Source organism: Chelonoidis abingdonii, chromosome 10 (assembly GCF_003597395.2).
Source record: "Chelonoidis abingdonii isolate Lonesome George chromosome 10, CheloAbing_2.0, whole genome shotgun sequence".
Taxonomy (NCBI): Eukaryota; Metazoa; Chordata; order Testudines; family Testudinidae; genus Chelonoidis; species Chelonoidis abingdonii.
The window spans coordinates 73,321,695-73,343,752 of record NC_133778.1 but is presented as its reverse complement, the minus strand read 5'-3'; the positions used below and the strand labels follow the sequence as shown (position 1 = coordinate 73,343,752).

Here is a 22,058-nt window from a genome sequence, read left to right as displayed (position 1 = left end):
TCTACAATAACTGCAATGTAGATGACTGTATTGGAATAAGTGTGCCACCAATCCGTGGTTTCCTGAGGATGATGTCACTGTAGTCAGATGGTCCGGAATAAGCACTGAGTCAGGGACAGGCAGGCACAGCAAATCTGCGGCTTCCTGATATGCAGTCAGAGTGGAAACTGACAGTGCCACTGTCAAAGGTATTGGAGTCAATGGTACGGATTCCCCCTGATCTCACCTCGGTACCAGAGAGCATGCTGATGGCCCCATTCTAACCCACATATGAGGAGACTACTGGTGCTAATCAGCCCTTCTCTTAGATGGAGAAAACGAGTCTCTCTGACTTCCGGAACAGCTTCAGCCTGTTTTGTAGGTTCTTTTTCTCAGGGAGCCTGACGAAGGGAAGCAGTCTGTCTTCCTTCTGAGCGAGTAATCTGAGCTCATTCGAGAAGTACCTGTCTGTACTGGCTCAGGCACACTTTGCAGGGCCCGACAGTCCACAGCAGTCCTCAAATGCCGAGGCAGGTCTCATTGCCTGCTCGAGAAGGTGCTGCTTTTATCATAAGTATCTAGCCACCTTGCCCTCTTTTTAAAGGACTTACAACTAGAGCACCTTTTTTATGTGCCCTTCCCTGAGACGCAGTAAGCATGTAGTGTGGGAATCATTTTGGGGGAGAGCTGCCCTAGAAGAAGGGCAATGATTAAACTCCGATGAGGGCTGTGACGTTGCACTCCATAATGTTTTATGGAAATATGTTTGAGTGTGAATATAATGTAACTGGAATATGCTCTATGCAAAAGGTCTCTTGTAAGGTATCATTACAAAGTTTGTAAAAGCAGCAGAGAATCCTGTGGCACCTTATAGACTAACAGACGTTTTGGAGTGTGAGCTTTCGTGGGTGAATACCCACTTTGTCAGACGCAGGTAGTGGAAATTTCCAGGGGTAGGTATATATATGCTAGCAAGCAAGCTAGAGCTAACGAGGTTAGTTCAATCAGGGAGGATGGGGCCTCTGTTCTAGCAGTAGAGGTGTGAAAACCAAGGGAGGAGAAACTGGTTCTGTAATTGGCAAGCCATTCACAGTCTTTGTTTAGTCCAGAGCTGATGGTGTCAAATTTGCAGATGAACTGAAGCTCAGCAGTTTCTCTTTGAAGTCTGGTCCTGAAGTTTTTTGCTGCAGGATGGCCACCTTAAGGTCTGCTACAGTGTGGCCAGGGAGGTTGAAGTGCTCTCCTACAGGTTTTTGCATATTGCCATTCCTGATATCTGATTTGTGTCCATTTATCCTTTTCCGTAGTGACTGTCCAGTTTGGCCGATGTACATAGCAGAGGGGCATTCCTGGCATATGATGGCGTATATTACATTGGTGGACGTGCAGGTGAATGAACCAGTGATGGTATGGCTGATCTGGTTAGGTCCTGTGATGGTGTCGCTGGTGTAGATATGTGGGCAGAGTTGGCATCGAGGTTTGTTGCATGGATTGGTTCCTGAGGTAGAGTTACTGTGGTGCGGTGTGCAGTTGCTGGTGAGAATACGTTTCAGGTTGGCAGGTTGTCTGTGGGCAAGGATTGGCCTGCCACCCAAGACCTGTGAAAGTGTGGGATCATTGTCCAGGATGGGTTGTAGATCCCTGATGATGCGTTGGAGGGGTTTTAGCTGGGGGCTGTATGTGATGGCCAGTGGAGTCCTTTGGTTTCTTTCTTGGGTTTGTCTTGCAGTAGGAGGCTTCTGGGTACACGTCTGGCTCTGTTGATCTGTTTCCTAATTTCCTCGTGCGGGTATTGTAGTTTGAGAATGCTTGGTGGAGATTTTGTAGGTACCTCTGAGGTACAACCGCATCTGCTCTAACCCCTCAGACAGAGACCAACACCTACAAAATCTCCACCAAATGCATGACCAACAAAATGGCTCTGTTTACTTGCGAACCTTCCTGGGTGTGCAGGCCAGCCCTGGAAGAATGAAGGCTGGGGTCTCACAGGACATGTGACCATGTCACAGGATACTGGAATCCATCCAAAATGTGTTACCTTGCCATTAGAAGGAGATTGTGGGGACCCAGAGAGAAAAAGATTCCTGCCTTGTGCAAAAAGCTATAAAAAGGGGTGGAACAGAACAAAGGGGACTGGAGTCATGAGAACACCCCTGCTTTCCACCTAAGATGTCTGCTGGAACTAACAAAGAATTGTACCAGGGGAAAGGATTGGGCCCAGACTAGGTCTAGTCTTGAAAGAAGCTTATTGGAACATCTCTGAGGGTGAGGTTTACTTGTATTCAGTTTCTTAATGTATTAGGCTTAGACTTGTGTGTTTTGCTTTATTTTGCTTGGTAACTTATTTTGTTCTGTCTGTTATTACTTGAAACCACTTAAATCCTACTTTTTATACTTAATAAAATCACTTTTGTTTATTAATAAACCCAGAGTAAGTGATTAATACCTGGGGAGCAAACAGCTGTGCATATGGGAAAACGGGCTCAGAGGTAATTCCAGCACGTCAGGTGACAGTCCCAAGGGGGTCTCTGTGACCAAACCCATTACAAGGGCATCCCACTGGAAGAAACTACCTAACTGCTAACTAATGGTACAAACTAAAATTATATACAAAGAAAGTCACAAAGAGCTGTGAAGACAAGTATAAGGAAAGATCACGCTAAGAGCTCCAACTCTAGCTGCAGGAGGTGAGTAGGAGGTTGGGACGGTATAGTCCTTATATAACCATATGAGGGGCTATACAGGGAGGGGCATTGAAGTCTGCACAAGGAGGGGGTGCTTTGAACACAGAGTTCTGTGTAATTATTTTGTTTAATTGTTTTTAAGGAATAGAGGCAGGGAAGTTACTGTCCATTGGGTAACTGAGGCAGATGTACTCCTCTAATGATGAGGCAGAGCAATAGTTAAGACCTTCAAGCTATGCAAAAATTTGACCCATATTCATAATAGAAATATGATTCACAAGTTGATGATCTATTGTCACCAGATACCTTTGACAAAAATGCTAACTGTGGCAAGTAACTAACTTCCTGTTCTTTTATAGGCATAGGCTTTTAAAAGGCCCATTTAGTAGCACTTACAAGTGTCAGAGTAAACAGTTATCTGACTCATGAAGCAATGTTTTTCTGTTTTGTTGTGGTATTTTTTTTTTAAACTCGCAAGATGTCCTGTTTTGGTCATTCATAGAACTAATTTTACTACCTGAATTTCTCTATTTATTAGTAGTTAGTTGCAGTTCTTCCTGTTCTAGGGTGGTGATTAGGGCTATATTATCTATTTTGCTAACTACAGAATTACCTGCCTCAGAGTCCTGCCATGTGTGCATCTGAAGTTCAAGAGTGAACAAAACTGGCTCCTTAAAGGAAGTAGGGAGCAATTCAGAGAGCATGCTCTTTGTTTTAGTAGTGTTTGTGGCAGGGAGGATTCACAGTGTAAAGTAGCTCCAAAGGGTGAAAGTATGTGATGTAGGTTGCTTGCTCTGGCTGCATTAAAATGGAAAAGGAGATAGAGCTTTATTCTGTAGATGGAATAAATATTACTAAATCTCTCTGTGTTACAAAACAGATTTTAAGGCGAAAGAAGAAACTTGGGTTTGAATGTGTAAATCCAAATTCCGCCCTTAGTTAAAATCCACTGAAGTCAGTGGGATGGTTTGGATATAACTGAGAGTGTAATTTAGCATTTAAGCTGAGGAGGCACAGTTTGCCTATATTTATTAAGTAGAGAAGTTTCTTTTACATTTCCAATGTTGTAATTTTCTTTCAGTGGGAGGACAGAGGTCCAGTCTGTGCAGTATGGTAAAGAAAAAGCAAACAAAGACAGGGTCTTTGCCAGGTAAGCTATTTACATTTGTTTGTATGGAATTTAATTATATGGTAATTAATACTTCTTTCAACTTAGACTTTTTAGTAGGTTACTTTGTGGTAATTTTGACACATACTAGTGCACCTCAATAAGCTTCCTCCCAATACCAGTATATTTGGATAGAGATGATATGATAAACTACTTTTCTTTGGCTTTTTGTTATTTTGGGGGATTTTTTGTTTTTTTGTTTTTTAAATAATGGACATGTAAGCTTTATCTCTTGTAAGCTGCTCTTTTGGTGGAGTTTAACCCATCCCAGGGAGTTATAATTTGAATACTGAAATGTATCTTTTTATCTGAGGTGGGCAGAAGCGGTAAGAAATCATATAACTGAAAAAAGGATACTGTGGTGTCTTCCTTTTTATGTGTTTGCAAAGAAAAGAGTGCAAACTCTTCAGGGTGGGGACTGTCTTCCGATCTGTACAGTACCTAGCACAGTGGGGGCCCTCAGTACAAAATAATAATAAAATTTTCTACAAGAAGAATTTTCTTATCTTCATTCTGTTGGATGCTAACAAGTTTATGGGTATGTTCATTCAATAACATTCTAAAATTGTAATTCCCTTTAAAATATTTGCCCTAAATGCCCAGATTTTTATAAATGTGTGCTTCACTATAACCTCTACTACCGTAATTTTGCTGTTAATTCTCTTGAGAATGCCTTCAGAGTGATTCATTTTATCATAATTGGCTGATTGTAGAAACTGTTCTCCAGTATTGTAATTCTAATTATTATTGTTCTGCTGGATTCCATAGTGTCCACAATATGCTAAGCACTTTATAAACAAAAGGAAGCATTGCTCCTGCCCTGAAGAGTTTACAATCTGAGACAAAGGGTAGGGAAATGGAAAACAATGTATGTGTAAAATGGCTAAACTGGTGGTTGTCCATGTCTTGGAAATAAAATGTTTTAATGAGACAATACGAAGATTTGTATGTCTCCTGTTCTGATTTATCCACATTCTGCCATGTATTTCATGCCATAGCAGTCTTGGATGATGACCCAGCACATGTTCATTTTAAGAATACTTTCACAACAGATTTGACAAAACGCGAAGAAGGTACCAATGTGAGATTTCTAAGGCTATGTCAACACTACTATGGTAAGTCGACCTATGCTACGCAACTCACGTAGCTGGAGTCGACGTACCTTATGTTGAGTTACTGCGGTATCTACTGCGGGGGGTTGACGGGAGAAAATCTCCCGTCGTCTTGACTTACCTTGCTTTTCTCGTTGGGGGTAGAGTACAGGGGTTGACTGGAGAGCCATCTACGGTCAATTGGGCGGATCTTTACTAGGCTACAACAGTGTCATGCAGAAGCCTGTTCTCACTTTCAGGTGACATTGTAAACAAGATGTGGGCAGCATTATCTTCTGCAAATTGTAACCAAACTTGTTTGAGTGATTGGCTGCAGTAGGACTGAGTGGACTTGTAGGTTCTGAAGTTTTATATTGTTTTATTTTTGATTGCAGTTATATTTTGTACATAATTCTACATTTGTAAGTTCAACTTTGATTATAAAGAGATTGCACTACAGTACTTGTATTAGGTTGTCATATAAAATTAATATAAAATGAGCACTGTACATTTTGTATTCTGTAAAAAGCCTCAGAGTCCTGTGGTACCTTATAGATTAACAGAAGTATTGGAGCATAAGCTTTTGTGAGTGCAAGGTCTGGGAGGGAGTTAGGGTTCAGGATGGCACTCAGGGTGGAGGTGCAGGGTCTGGGAGGGAATTAGGGTGCGGGAGGGCTCTCAGCGTGGGGTTGTGGGAGGAGGCTTACGGCTGGGGTAGGCAGGAGGTGCAGAGCACTTATCTGGGGCAGCTCCTGTTTGGTGCAGGGGGTGTGCAGGTGGCTCTGCGCAGCGCGGCATCGTCCCCATGGACGCTGTTCTGGGAGCTCGCACCCTCTCCCTCCCCCCGCCCCGCAGGGAGGGCCACCCAGAATACATAGGCTTTAGAGGCTGCAGGGCCCTGGGCTAAAGGGCCCTAGGGCCCTGCGAGCACGGGCTAGAGGACTGAGGAGGAGCAGGGGCAGCCGCGTAGCCGGTGGCCAGAGAAGCGACGCTTTCCCCCTCTCTCTCCCTCCCTCCCTCCTAGAAAGTCCTAAGCGCCACCAAACAGCTATTGAGTGGCAGGGTAAGTGCTGGGAGAAGGGAGGAAGCGAAGGGGAGGAGGCAGAGAAGAGGAACTTATGCAATGCTTCCTTGTAAAGTCAGCCAAACGACGTTATAAGGGAGCATTGCACAACTTTAGACGAGTACGTTCCCTACTGGAGCAGCGATGTAACTTCGAAACAGCGTTAAGCGGGAGGACGGTAAGTGAGTAGTTACTGTATTTCTCTTAAGCCCAATGTTGAGAACTTTGACTATGACAGTGCCATCTATTTTTTCATGATTTTGTTCACAAGTTGTCATCAGATTAGGTCAGTTCTTGATATAGTGCTCAAAAGAATCCACTACCAAGTTCAATCTTGCATCTCGTGGGAGATTTAGCATGTTGAGCCGCTGCTGCAAAGTGGTTGTTACAGAAATATTTTGCAGTTTCAACTACATTAGCCTTTATTTCTGGAACACTGAAGTCTTTGACTAGGAGGTGCATCAAATGAGCACTGCAACCTTATGTTAGAATCATAGAATATCAGGGTTGGAAGGGACCTCAGGAGGTCATCTAGTCCAACGCCCTACTCAAAGCAGGACCAATCCCCAACTAAATCATCCCAGCCAGGGCTTTGTCTGGGAAGGGAACTGGGATTGTTTAGTCTGCAGAAGAGAAGAATGAAGAGGGATTTGATAGCTGCTTTCAACTACCTGAGAGAGGGTTCCAAAGAGGATGGATCTAGACTGTTCTCAGTGGTACCAGATGACAGAACAATTAGTAATGGTCTCAAGTTGCAGTGGGGGAGGTTTAGGTTGCATATTAGGAAAAACTTGTTCACTAGGAGGATGGTGAAGCACTGGAATGGGTTACCTAGGGAGGTGGTGGAATCTCCTTTCTTAGAGGTTTTTAAGGTCAGGCTTGACAAAGCCCTGGCTGGGATGATTTAAGAACATAAGAATGGCTGTACTGTATCAGACCAAAGGTCCATCTAGCCCAGCATCCTGTCTACCAACAGTGCCAGGTGCCCCAGAGGGAGTGAAACCCAACAGGCAATGATCAAATGATCTCTCTCCTGCCATCCATCTCTACCCTTCCTTACCCGTCCTGGCTAATATTCATTAACGAACTTAACCTCCATGGATTTATCCAGTTCTCTTTTAAACGCTGGTAAGTCCTAGCCTTCACAACCTCCTCAAGCAAGAAGTTCCATAATTTGATTGTGCGCTGTGTGAAGAAGAACTTCCTTTTATTTGTTTTAAACCTGCTGCCCATTAATTTCATTTGGTGGCCCCTAGTTCTTTTTATGGGAGCAAGTAAATAACTTTTCCTTATTTACTTTCTGTACATCACTCATGATTTTATATACCCTATCAAGTCCCCCCTAGGTCCTCTTCCAATGTTGAAAAATCCTAGCCTCTTTACCGCTCTCATATATGGGACCCTTCCAAACCCTATAATCATTTTAGTGCTCGTTCTCTGAACCTTTTCTAATGCAGTATACTCTTTTTGAGATGAGACCACATCTGTACGCAGTATTCCAAGCTGTGGGCGTACCATGGATTTTATATAACGGCAATAAGATACTCTCCGTCTTATTTTCTTCCCTTTTAAATGATTCCTAACATCTTGCTTGCTTTTTTGACCGCCACTGACACTGGTGGACGTCTTCAGAGAACTATACATGATGACTCCCAAGATCTTTTAACTGATTCGTTGTACAAATTAGCCCCATCATATTGTATGTGTAGTTGGGGTTATTTTTTCCATTGTGCATTACTTTACATTTATCCACACTGAATTTTCATTTGCCATTTTGTTGCCCAATCATTTAGTTTTGTGAGATCTTTTGAAGTTCTTCACAGTCCTTGCTTTGATCTTAACTATCTTGAGCAGTTTAGTATCATTGCAAACTTTGCCCATCGTTTTTTTACCCCTTTCTCCAGATCATTTATGAATAACGTTGAAGATATTGGTCGAGGATTGACCTTGGGGACGCCACTTGTTACCCCTCTCCATTCTGAGAATTACCATTAATTCCTGTCCTTTGTTCCCTGTCTTTTAACCAGTTCTCAGTCCATGAAAAGACTTCCCTCTTATCCCGTGGCAACTTAATTTACATAAGAGCTTTTGGTGAGGGACCTTTTCAGAAGGCTTTCTGGAAATCTAAGTACACTATGTCCACTGATCCCCCTTGTCCACATGTTTGTTGACCCCTTCAAAGAACTTAATAGATTAGTTAGACCATGACTTCCCTTTACAGAAATCATGTTGACTTTGGCCCCACCAATTTATGTTCTTCTATGTGTCTGACAATTTGATCTTTACGATTGTTTCAACTAATTTGCCTGGTATTGACGTTAGACTTACTGGTCTGTAATGCCAGGATCCCCTCTAGAGCCCTTTTAAAATAATTGGCATTACATAACTATCTTCCAGTCAATGAGTACAGAAAGCCGATTTAAAGGACAAGTGAGGCTGACTGGCCTGCAGTTCCCTGGATCCTCTACTTCCCTTTTTTTAAAGATGGGCACTACGGTAGCCCTTTTCCAGTCATCCTGGACCTCCCTATCCGCATGAGTTTCAGAGAATATGGCCAATGGCTCTCAAATCACATCCGCTAACTCTTAGCACCCATATGCTAAGTCAAACGTTCACTTTGTTTCTACTGTTTATCCCTCCCTCAGACATTTATCTCCAGACTTCTTCTCCTTGTCCAGATCTATTCCACTCCCAACAATCTCCTATTCATTGAACTTTTGAAACTTTGCAGTTTAGAGAAGGTAAAGAGATTGACGCTGTGTACAAAATTAATGGGGGGACAGTAGGGTTGAGGTCTGTTATTTCTCTCTCTCTCTCTCTCTCTCTCTCTCTCTCTATATAATATTAACAACATTTTTGCTGTTAACAAGCATGTTACCTCTGGAGACACAAATCCACAGTTTGAGAACTGCGAAACTAAGCATCTCCGATGGTATCTTCTAGACTGAGCATTAAGTCCCATTGGGTAGATAGAAAGATTAACCTAAATAATATATACAGAAGCCCCTGGAATCCCGTAAGATTGGGTCCCTAATCCATGAACTGTTAGAACTCATTTACAAACCTTTTCTTAAACATTACGTGAATATATTGTCTCATACTATAGAATTAGAATTTGTAATCTTTATTCCATGATGAAATATCTTTGAGCTATAATGGATCTTAATTAAAACTATCTTTAGATAGGTTTTTTCCTCAAAAAGCATTTTATCAAAAAAATTCGATTTAAATAAAAAAATCTGGTTTTTTTTAATTTTTTTTTTTTTTTTAATTTTTTTAAATCGTTGACGTTTTTCCACCCTGCTGCTGAACTAATGCCCCATGGTGCAGTGGGCACTGTGGCTTGGGAACCTATCTTCTTGATAAGATGTAAAGCCAAGATTATGGTTACTCCAACAGTCCGCTGAGTATCTATTCATAAGAGTAGATGTGTTTAATTCAGGTGTCCTGGCCAGATTCCAACTTCATGGGTTGTGTGGTTAACCTAAAATTCTTCCTGCAGTTTCATTTGAATGCAGCATTCTTCCTCACATCTATTCTAAGCTGTTTTGTGGGGCTGTTGCTCTTAACTGATAACTCTGGGATACAGGCATCAGAATTTTAACTGCTTTTGTATAGTGAATGAAGCATTCTATGTATGGTTTGCATATTAATTTGTAAGGTTCATTGGGATTCCTCAGAAAGAAAAGCAATATGAAATGTCAGATGTTTGTAAAATATACTACATATGTACAAGGGATTGAAGTACAATTTCTCTTACCTATTGTGCATTTAAATTACAAACTATAATGCTGAGTTCACATTAGTCCCTTCAGATTAATATAGAGGCTAATTCTTGCTCTCTGACTTTCCCTGGTATTATGTGGATTTTGTTCCTGGAACCTGCGCTTCTGAATTTTCTGCCTCAGTAGACGTAGTTTTTGTTTTGTATAGATCTGTTTTTTTTAAATGGTGGTGGTTAGCATTTCTGTCGATGTTACAGTTGGTCCTCATTAAGCAGGTTTGTGTTGTAGATATTCATGTTCTGTGTTATGAAACCAAGAACATTGGGAAGGATTGCTATAGAATGATGTAATAGGCTATTTGCAATGGAATATACAGTATTTAATATCTAAAGTATTAATCAATGTGTAAGCACCTAGAGGATATGGGTAATAAGTAATAGCCAACATGGATTTATCAAGAACAAATCATGCCAAGCAACCTATTTTCCGTCCTTAACAGGACTGCTGGCGATATTGGATGGGGGGAAGCAGTAGATACAGTACCATATGACATTTTCATAAGCAAAGCAGGGAAATGTGGTTTTGATGAAATTACTATAAGATGGGTGCATAAGTGGTTGAAAAACTGTACTCAGAGTAGCTATCAATAGATTGCTGTCGAACTGTGAGGATGTAGCTAGTGTAGTCCTATAGGGGTCAGTCCTGGGTCTAGTACTATTCAGTATTTTCACTAATGACTTGGGTAATGGAGTATAGAATCCACTTATAAAATTTGCAGATGACACCACACTGGAGGAGTAGTGACTAGCACCTTGAAGGACAGGATTAGAATTCAAAAAGGCTTTCACAAATTGGAGAATTGGTATGAAATCAACAAAATGAAATTCAGTAACGAAAAGTGCAAAGTACTACACTTAAGAAGGAAAAATCAAATGCACAACTACAAAATGGAGAATAACTGGCTAGGTGTTAGTACGGCAGAAAAGGATCTCAGGGTTATAGTGGATCAAATATTGAGGATGAGTGAACAATGTGATATAGCTGTGAAAAAGGCTAATATTCTGCAGAGAATTACAGGACTGTCGTGTAAAACTTGGGAGGTAGTTGTCCTGCTGTACTCAGCACTCGTGAGCCTCAGCTGGAGTACTGTGCCCAATCCAGGGTGCTACACTTTAGGAAAGATATGGACACATTGGAGAGAGTCCAATGGAGAGCAACAGTGATAAAAAGGTTGAGAAAATCTGACCTGTGAGGATAGGTTAAAAAAACTGGGTGTGAAGTATTACAAAAAGAAGACTGAGAGTACACCTAATAATTAATATGTTAAGGACAAGAGGTAAGGGGCTTAGTCGGCAGCAAAAGAGGTTTAGGTTAGATATTAGGAAAAACTGTCTGACTATAAGGTTAGTTATACACTGCAATAAGCTTCCAAGGGTGGAATCCCCCATAAGTGGAGGCTTTTAAGATCAGGTTAGACAAATACCTGCCTGTAGTTGGTCCTGCCTCAGTGCAAGGGGCTGGACTAGATAGTTAACATACAAGTACAGAATACCGAATTTAGTGTAAGGAAGATAGTTCTATTATCTTTGTGAGCAACTGTCCTGAGAAATATCAGTTGTAACATACATAAATAAATAAAACAATGACCAAGTACAAAAACCCACAGTAATTGCTGTTCTTTCTGCATGATTATCCTTCAAGATCATGCTTCTTGATCCAAGGACCATTAAGGTCTGTGGGAAGACTTTCGTTAACTTCACTGGGCTTGGGATCAGGCCTCAGATTTGTAACTGCAATACTAGTGCATATTTTACTTACACTTGTTGAACAAACTGAAAAATACAGTATAGCATCCTAAATTTTAGCAGTTTTGAAATACAGCTTGTTAAATAGTTGATGATGTCAAGAGAGGCACTTATCTGCATATGTAGCTAGCTTGATAAGAGAAGCTTACTGCTGATGATGCTCAAATTCACTGACTCCTCTCTTCTCCTACCCACCTAACAAGAATTTTTTTTTCCTATGCTTCATTGTAAGAAGTGTTGTCTCACTTGTAAAAGGAAGACTTGCCGCAAGTAAGGAATTGGCCAGATTGTCTGTGTTGAGATGTTTCTCAAGCAGAACCAATACTAGCCAGCAAACCTCTACTGCTCCTTAAATGAGGAATTGATCATCAGCAATGGACTTTCCCACTGGCCTTCACCTGCCAAGCAGGACATGGGTCCAAAATACAGATTATGAAATGAAGTTTTCCCAGTACCTCTAGTGCTAAGATGGGAGATGTAGCCATTTGTTCCTAGGATATACTTTTTTCTTCACAGATGAATAAAAAAAAAAAAATATTGGTAAAACCAAGAGCAATTGCCGGCGCTTTACTCTACTCTTCCCACGCAGCATCAGCAGCGCTGCCACCTCCACCCAAATCCCATTGCGTGGGATGCACACTCATGGGCATAAGGACAGATTCCCAATGAGGACAGCCGCTAAATGCAGTGTTACCTCCCCGAGCCGCACCAGGTCAGGTGAGAAGTCTCATGTCAACTCTGAGGTTCCCACTCCGCTGAAGCCTCATTCGGAGTATAAGAGGAAGCATTGTGCTCCGCTGGCACCGCCTCTCAGCTGTGGTGACAGTCCTGCCACCATCACCTCCAGTGCCATCCACACCATCGAAACCGTCTGGTCTGTCCCACCTGGTCCTGCACGCTGCAGGACGCTTGTTCCCCTACAGCACCGACAGCCGAACAGCTGCTGCCCTTCTCTGGCTCTCCTCAGCATTCTGCACAGCCAGTAGTCCTTGGCTTTCTGTCTCTGGCCACAGAACTTTTCCTCATGGATCGCCCTCCATTTCTCCACCCCACACTGACATCTCCTCTGACACCAACAGCCCCGCCTCTACCCGATCCCTCTTCGTAGTCAGACTGGTCTTCTGAACAGGACACAGCCTTCTCGCCGGCTCACTCCTACAGCGTGGATCCCCGCTGCCAACCCTATCTGCCTCACTATAGCCCAGCAGCCAACTCATGGCTCACCTACCATGCTGGGCGACCCCTGTGCTTGCCATACTGGTTTGCCTGGGACTTGAGCTGCCATTGTGGACTCTCCTCATGCCCACATCACTGACTGTCTTCACCTCCCGCTGATCCTTCTGTCTGCGAGGATCCCCACAAAGCCTCCAGTCTTCCAGCACCCTCTGTACCATTGGTGCCGACAGCTCCCTCTGTCCCAGCTGGGGCTTCTTCGTCTCCTAATGATGCCATCATCTCACCTGCATTCTCACCTCTGGATGACCATGCCCAATACCAGGACCTTTTCTGCCATATGGCGATGGCCCTCAGCCTCCCTGTGGAAGATGTCCAGGACCACCAGGATCAGTTCCTAGACATTCTGTTGTCTGTTGGGCCCTCCTGAACTGCCTTGCCCATACACTATGCCATTCTCCAACTGGCACAAGCAGTTTGGCACACGCCAGCCTCCTGCGCCCCCACTAGAAAATGGGTGAGTGTAGGTAACTTCATTCCAGCTAAGAGTACAGACTTCTTGTTCTCCCACTCTCGTCCAAACTCCTTGGTAGTCCAGGTGGCCACAGAACATGCTTGCCAGCAACATCTCCATTCCACATACACCCCTAGACTGGGCAGCAAAAAAGCTGAACCTTATTGACTGTAAGGTCTGTTCCTCCAAGGGCATTCAATTCTGCAGTGCCAGTTACCAGACCATGCTGGCAAATGGACTTCCTGATCTACCCAAAACTTGCGGACTTTCAAGCCTTCCTGCCCCCGATAAACAGCAGAACTTTCAACGTCTTACAGACAAGGGCAAGGTAGTTGCCAAGGTGGCCCTTCAGGCAGCATGGTTCTCTCAGGAGTTCCATTCGCTCTGCCCATGCCTCACACTACTCTCACCTCCGATGCTTCACTCGTGCTGGAGAGCCACTTAGACGGTTGCGTGGCCCAGGGTCTCTGGTCACACCGTGAGGCAAGGATGCACATCAACATTCTTGAACCATGTGACATCTGCTTAGCTTGCTGAACCTTCTGCCACTTCTCCACCATCGCCATGTCCAAGTGACAGCAGTCGTATATGTCAACAAGCAGGGTGGAGCCTGATCCCTCTTCCTCTGTGCCAAGGCCATCCTCCTTTGGAACTGGTGCTTCTGGCACAGCATCAGCTTCCAAGAGGTACACCTTCTGGGCATGAACAACTCCCCTGCGGACCAACTCAGTCACTCCTTACATGCAAACCAGAAATGAGAACTCCACAATCCTGTTCTCTGCTCCATCTTCCATGAGTGGGCACTCCTCGATGGGACCTCTTCACCACACTGACCAACCACAAACTCCCCCTCTTCTGCTCCAGAGGAGCCCTTGGTCCTGGTTCACAGGGAGATGCCCTTCTCATTCCCTTGACCAGTGGAGCTCTATTACACCTTCCTTCCTATTCTCCTGCTTCCCCAGATCCTAAGCAAAATCCACCAGGACTGAGGGACTGTTCTCCTTGGGACCTCTGCTTGGCCCCGCTAGTATTGATTTCCAGACCTCCTTCATCTCTCCACTAATCCCCCAATTCCCCTACCCTTGCTCCTTGATCTCCTCACTCATGCCCACAGCCCCCTCCAGTACCCCAATTCCAGCCCTCTTCACCTCTTGACCTGGTATTTGGATGGAGCTTGCCAGTGTTCTGCCCCTGTGCACGAGGTCCTCATGCACAGTAGGTACCCATCTACCAGGGCTTGCTACCTTGCAAAGTGGCACTGCTTGAGTGCCTGGGCACAGCACCACGACCTCTGTTTTTTTTTTTCTGTGATCTTGGATTGCTGTCTCCATCTTAGTTGGTCAGACCTCGCTTACTCTTCTGTTCAAATATACCTAGTGGCACTCAGTGCCTTCCTCTTACCTGTGGATGGGTTCTCTGTTTTCATGTATCCAACTACTGCTCGCTTCCTCTGTGGTCTCCTTGATGTTTTCACCTCGGTGAGAAAAACCAACCCTGGAACCACAACCTTGTTCTCCCCACCCTCACTAAGTTGCCCTTTGAACCCCTGTTCATCTGCTCCCTTGCTCACCTCTCTGAAGGTGGTGATCTTGGTCATCAACACCTCCGCACAACGCATCAACAAACTGACAGTCGTGATGACAGACCCACCTTTCACCATGACAGGGTCTCCCTATGCCTTTACCCCAAATTCCTACACTCCCTTGATGTATGCTAAGCACTGGCCTTTTACCTCTAGTGCGCCTGAGCCTTCCGCACCACCCCTTGCCTCTTCATTGCCATCCTGGCCACGCTCTTTCCCTGCAACATGTTTCCCGCTGGGTCTCCTGCTGCATCACTGACTGCTGTGCACTCTCTGGTGTTTCCCCCCCACTCCATGGGTCACAGCCCACTTGACACAGGCTCATGCAGCACGTCGGCTTTCCTTGTGGGCATCCCGTGGCAGGATATTTGTAGAGCAGCCACTTAGTTCTCCATTCACACCTTTACAGATCATTGTGTCCTAGCCTTTCCAGCGGCAGATGTGGCAGTTGGTCATGCTGTCCTTTGAACTATTATTGCTGGAGCACCTTCATGCCCGCCTCCATGCTGAATACTGCTGGTTGCTATCTCATGTTTGGAATCCATTTAGGGACCAGCATTCGAAGTCAAGAAGATTACTTACTATTACGTTAGGTTCTTCAAGATGTGTGGTCCTTATCTGGATTTCAGTCCTGCCCTTCATCCCCTCTACTCCAGGCTTTCCTATTGTCTGGCAAGAGGGAACTGGAATGGCATGGACCCGGGCAACCTCTTAAAGCCTCAGACATGCCATGTGGGCAACACATGTGCGGGTCAACGGACACTACTGTGAATTTCTCTGGCAATGGCGTGCATGCGCACCCATGTTTGGAATCCAGATTGAGATCTCGAAAAACATCCAGTTACAGTAAGTCACCTTCTCCTGCTTAACATGAGCAGTAATTCTGCTTAAAGGGGATGCAGTCAGGTTCTGTAGTGCTGCTTAAATCTTTTGTGTGTTTGGGCTGATTCTCTGTTTGAAGCTCTAGCAGCTTACAGCCTCTCCTCAGGTGTTATATATAATGAATTTCATATTCCTGGCTATTAATTCATAATTTTCCTAAATGGTGTGCTACCGTGCTGGGTTTCTCCACAACTGCCCCTGTGTTTGGCTGGGCAGGTAAAAAATCAGTCCTTATCCCTGTTCAAATAGTGCCTCCTCCCAGCTCCATGGATCTGTTTAGTAACATCTCTGAATCTGCAGACTGACTGGACAGCAGGATTAAATCTTAAGGTTAGTGAACTGTGTTAAATGGTGTAGTGGTCCCTCACTCAAATGGGGAGGGAGGCCATTCCACCTTGCTGTATTAGGCAACAGCACTCTGGCTCAGGTATCGCTGCCGGAGCTGAGCTGTAAGAAGTCTATAGCTCTGTAACCGCCTAGCAGAGGCGAACAAGCAGTAACAATCTGATGCTCTCGCCCCCTTGGGCGGGGCAGAGCAATCTTTAGACAGCAGTCCCAGCAACATCTCCCCAGGGTCAGCAGCAGACTGGAGAGGTCTGTCTCCTTCCGTGGCTCCTGCCCAACTGAGCTTCAGGGCCCTCTCTTTATACTTCCTGTCCCACCCTGGTACTTCTGGTGGAGGGCGGGTCAGGTCTGGCTCCACCCACTAGGGGAAGGGTAGTGGTCCTTCATAAGTCCAAAGGGAGGCCACTCCACCTCACTACAAATGGCTATTCCTTATAATGGAGATGAAAACGCATCCACTGATGCATCCAAATTCAGGATTCTACTGAACTTTCAAAGGCCATGCAAGCATTTTAAAATGGTTTGGTGGTCTACCTCTTCCCAGCATTAGAAGTTATTTTGAATGTCAGTAATTAAAGTGATGCAGAAGAAGAATTAAATCAATAGCTAAAATATTTCAGAGTATACCTAAAAAAGTTATCCAGGAGAGATTGCGTGAAATTAGACATAGAGGTATTGAAAATTAGTACTCAGGTCAGAAACCAAAAAGCCACAGCATCGAAAAGCTCATGCTGCAGTGTGGTAACTTTTTCTTCGAAATTTCCCCAAAGAACAGGAAACAGAGACAGCAAGCATAAGTGGGTGGGACTCTGAGGTTAGAACTGTTATTAAAATAAAATATTTGAATATAAACTTCACTGGTAAACTCTTCAGTTGTCTATGATGGTAGCAGAGAGTAGTATTTTAAGAGATCAGAACCTGAGTACAGTAAATAAGGTGAGTTGTTTTTTTTTTGAGTGATATTGTTTTCAGATTAAAAAAAAGCATGAGTTTTCTTATCTTAGAGAAAGTTGTATTAATCTGTTGCAGCCTATAAAGTGTTGAGGAAGGTTTTCAAAGTTTAGTATCTACAAATTAGGTGGTTTAGAGCAATATTGTTTTGAAAGGATAAAAGAATTATTGATGTCATGAAGTACTAGAATGCACTGTCTCCTTTTTAAAATGATAGATTTAAGCACACTAATGAATGTGAAAATGAATCCTTGTAACTCTGTGTGGTAAATGTTCAAATTCTTAGCTGCAAATGCAGCCTCAAATTCTTCTAATCCAAAATTTGATATAACTTCTTTGTTTTTAGTTTGTAAAATCTCACTCTGTTTTTGTAATTACTACCTATTAGTTTTCTGTAGCTTTTTTCAGAGCATCATAATTAAGTTCATTTTCATTTTGGACAAAAATAGCATTTTCTCTTAGTATTAACTTTTATGCCAAGCTCATTTTTGAAGACTTTTTACTGCACTAGCTTGAAAGCAAGGTGTGTTGGTGTTAATTACATCTAGACGAAATTTTAATACCTTATTTAGTTCTATAGAAAGCATCCAGCAGATCCTATTAATACCAGTTAGTATGTCATCCAAATTGTTTTATTAACTTAAATAACAGAAATGTTAAATAATGTCAGTTGTAATTATTATATTATGCAGGGAAAGTTAGATTCTCTTATGGTAAAAACAGGAAATACAGCACGATGAATTCATATTGAAAGTGCTTATATTTTCCTCATGAAATTTTATCTTATCTTCAGGAGCGGATTTACACTCAAACATACTGTGCCGTGGCACGGGGGCCCCAAAACATAGGCGTGGGAACTAGCGGTGCGGGGGATGCTGCAGCATCATTGCATTTTATGCGAGGCTCCACTGCTGCCCAGGATTTTGCGGGCTCCCCTGCCGCCCCACATCCAGGGCTCTGCGGGCTCTGCTGCTGCCCGGGGTCCCGGCTGCTGCACTGCGCCCAGGGCTCTGCAGGATCCGTTGCCGCCCAGGGTCCCGGCTGGCACCCAGGGCTCTGCGGGCTCTGTTACTGCCCAGGGTCCTGGCTGCTGCCCTGTGCCACTTACATTAAAACATAGCGTTAGGAGCACAGAGCCATCCGGACTCCTGGGGAGACAGGGAGGTGCCTGGCCACAGGGGCTGCAGTGCAGCGGCCAAGGGGGATCGCAACCGCCTGCTTTGCAAGGACACAGTGGCCAGGGGAGACAAGCAGAGATCAGCACATGGAGGCAGTGGGGCACTCAGGTGGCCACTGGTAGAGCCATGCCCCCCCCCCTTCAGATAAGTGTTCAGCCCATGTGGGTTTCTGCCTGCTCCTCTGGGCTGGCCAGAGCGGGGCCACCGGGGCACCCGAAGCTGTCCTCAACTATGAAGATCTTGATGTCTTCTGTCTCCTTCTCCAGTCCCATGGCAGCTCCACTTGTGCGCTGCTGCTCGGAGTCTCGGCTGCTGCCCCGCGCCCAGGTTCTGTGGGCTCCACTGCCGCCCTGCTGGCCAGCCCGGAGAAGCAGGCAGAACACCAGCTGGGCAAAACACCAACAGTAGGCTGGAGCCCCGGGTCCTTTAAATCACTGCCAAAGCCCCAGATGGCACAGCCCGAACAGCGTTGAAGGTCTGGCTGATGGAGGCTAGCCCTGAGTCCAGTCCCTTCCGGGGGCCTGGAGCCAGCAATTCTGTCGGCAGTCCTGCCCGCATCTTTAGTACCCGCATCCATGGTCCCAGCTGACGCCCTGAGGCCCACACCCAGGTCTAGACCCACGCCTGGGGTGGACAGGGGTCTGGCTTTCTTTGTCTTGGCTTTGTCCCAGGGGGACCCCGAAAATGAACTGTGCGCAGGGCCCCACTAACTCTAAATCTGCCACTTACTTTATCTTTCTACCTCCCATGGTCTTCGGATTTTTATGAGAGAACTTCCAAAATGTTGTTGTGTAATCTGCGTAATTTTGCAATTATCTGACAATTTCAAATCAGTTATTTACTTCATTCTTCTAGATCTCCAAGTAAACCCTTGGCACGGAAATTGATGAGTGGGATGGACTGGGAGGTAGTGAGTAGGAATTCATTGTCTGATGACAGGTTGGAAACACAGAGCCTACCATCACGCTCTCCACCTGGAACCCCAAATCAGTAAGTAGAGTGGCGTATCCTCTCTGCAGTCATCGTTGCCTGTTCACCTCTTATTTGTCAGTTATCCCTGTGCTATAACAAAACATTAGTTCTTTACCAAAATAAAGCTGTTTGTTTCACAAGGGAGTTTCTACAGATTAGCTCTTAGCATCCCTTTATGTGGAATTCAATGTTCTAAATTTTATTTTTCCTGACATTCTTTGGTATATAATAATTCTAGATGCATCTCAAAAGCATCCAACCTATAAAAAAGTGTAACATTTGGCACTAAATACGGTAATAGTTTGAGGTATTTCCCTGGACGTTTCCTTGCATGACAGCTAACAGCTGGATTATAATTGCAATATATCGAATATGTCTGTCAGTGTTAACGGAGCATGTGAGATGATAAATATGGCTTGAAGAGATGACATTAATAAAACCTTCAGCTGTATAAGTATTTTATTCAAGAATCATTTTAGAATTTAACTTTTTGGTTCTATAATCCAGTTCCTCTGGTTAACATGTTTTCTAGGTCTAGGCTGTAAAAAAATGCTAATAAGTTAATATGCCTGTTGTTCTGCATTTCTTTTGTTACCTGCAAAATTTACTTTTCAAACATCATGAAGCTTTCTTGTTTTCTGTTTATGATGAATGAAAAGCATTCTTGATTATTTTTTTTTTTTTACAAAATAGGAAAGCAGTTCTTTTTCGTCTGCTGAAAGTGATGCTGAATGAGAGCTATCCAATTCAATACTGCATATGTGATGATTTCTCATTGAATGTCTCTTGTCTTTAGAAGTTATTCCAAAGAGTGTTATGCTAATATCTGAAACATTTTACATTTAAAATATTGGTTTAATAGTAATGCTTAGATTCTATAAAGCACTTTTCACCCATAAATCTCGAGGCATTTAAAATGAAGGTAAGTGTCAAACAACCCATTTTTCAGATGAGACAACTGAGGCAGGAAGTTGAAGTGTGACTGTCATGGGGTCACACAGTAAGGTTGGTGACTGTGTTTGGAATAGAATCCAGGTCTGAAATCCTGGCCTTGTTTAAGTTAATTAGATTTCTGCCGTTAACTTCAATAGAGCCAGGATTTCACCTCCGGTCCTCTTGACTGCCAGTCTGTCCACTGAGTCATACTAGTATAAGCAGAACTCCTTTCTTTAAAGTATTTCATGACCTTCAGTATTTATGGCAAGAGAGGTTGTTTTTTTTACTCATTTTACAAAGTGATGAATAAGCCATTCTTCATAATATCTCTGATTTGGTTATCATTTGAGTATTTTTTGAAATAATAAAAAGGTTTTGAGAATTTGAAATAATGGAATTGAAAGAAAAATTAATTGAATGAGTGAAAATGAATTAATGGAATTACAATTCACTGTTTAAAATTCTTCAGTAAAATTATGTATATAAATATATGCTTACATTTAGAAGGAAAGTAAATTTTTTTTTAAATTGTACTCTTATAGTTTTAGGACAATGCAAATTAAAAGCATCAATCCTGGAGAATTTTCTAACTGCTTAATTATTCTTTTCCTATTTAGTCGCAATTCTGCATTTACTCAAGAGGGAGCTCGTTTACGACCATGTTCAGTTGGACATTTAGTGGACCACATAGTTCACACCTCACCAAGTGAAGTTCTTGCAAATCACAGATCTCCATCCTCCACCCAAGCTAATAGCATCATTCTGGAATCATCACCGTGAGTTCAGCCATTAATATATTATTACTATAGCACATTGAGACCCTGATAGAGAGAGTCCCTATCTTGGAGAGTTTATTTAGTTCCCTTTAATCTTTATCAGTAAAGCCCAGGTCCAAAAAACATTAATTTATATATAACTATTTTTAGAGGGCATTAATATAGCTCTGGTAAAAAGATAGTTGCCAGAGTAAATACCCATAATTCAGGCGTTACAATGATGTAGGATTTTACTTATGTCTTAATTTTATTCAGTGCCTATAGATAGGTTTCATGGAGTTATGCTAGTATCGTTCTCTGTGTGTATGCAAGATTTTTTTTTGCAAGAAGGAAAGAGAATGCCTGATTTTGTGGTCTGATGTAAAGGTTTTAGTGGCATGGGTTTGGAAATGTTGCATTATTTTCAGGGATCAAAAACCTTCCTTTTTCATTGGTATATAAGGCACGTTTCTAGTTTTTCATGGTCACAGATTACCTGTCACTGAGCAGAGCTAGTTAACATTCATGCTGGGGCCTAGACAAAGGCCATTTTTGGTGGGGGATTCTGTATTTGTGGTAAAATAGGAAAAATGTACATGTTTATTTTAAAACAAAGAAGTGGTTGTTTGAAGTTGTTCATAGGTTTCAAATGTTAGAAATTTTGATAGATCTCGATTAATGGCCAGAGTGCAAATAAAATGGTAGAAGGTGCATAATAAATACTATTTTTCTCTCATATCACCATCAAATCTATTTCTTTGTAGATAAATTGAACTCTTGATGTGGTATAAAATAATTGTCATAATTTTAGGATGGGTCAGTAAACAAGCAAATTGTACAGATTATCTCCAGGGAAAACCCATAAAACATTTTTTCAACACCATCATGTATTTTATATATGCCTTAGGTGTCATAGAAAATCTGCTTTAGGATTTTTTTTTATTTTTAGAGAGTGCTTAAGAAATTGTATGTGAACTTTCTGTTGCATCTCTCTGCCTGTAATTTATTAGCAGACCAGCTGTTCAGGACTGTTTTGGGGGAGAAATTAAAAGTAATAAATGTAAAACACTTCTTATAATGACCTAATCAAGCATTTATAAGACATAAAATTCTAACAACTTTAATAGCTGATGTATCTTGCCTTTACAATGTTAGAATAAGTGTTGGCAGTCTCCTCTTCCTAATAATATAAAACTCCAATTTTTAATCCTGCCAGAACCTGACTTCAAAGCTGTCTGACTTCAAACAGAGACAT

The 22,058-nt window shown here is 43.0% G+C and overlaps 1 protein-coding gene across 1 annotated transcript in view; it reads left to right on the top strand.

Annotated features, from left to right (window-relative positions):
* The window catches only part of PTPN4 (protein tyrosine phosphatase non-receptor type 4), a 204,525-nt gene that overhangs the window by 128,249 nt on the left and 54,218 nt on the right, over nt 1–22,058 (top strand). Inside the window, 3 exon segments of the mRNA XM_032795835.2 lie at nt 3,745–3,813; nt 18,996–19,130; nt 20,666–20,824. Coding sequence (XP_032651726.1) covers nt 3,745–3,813; nt 18,996–19,130; nt 20,666–20,824 — 363 coding nt within the window.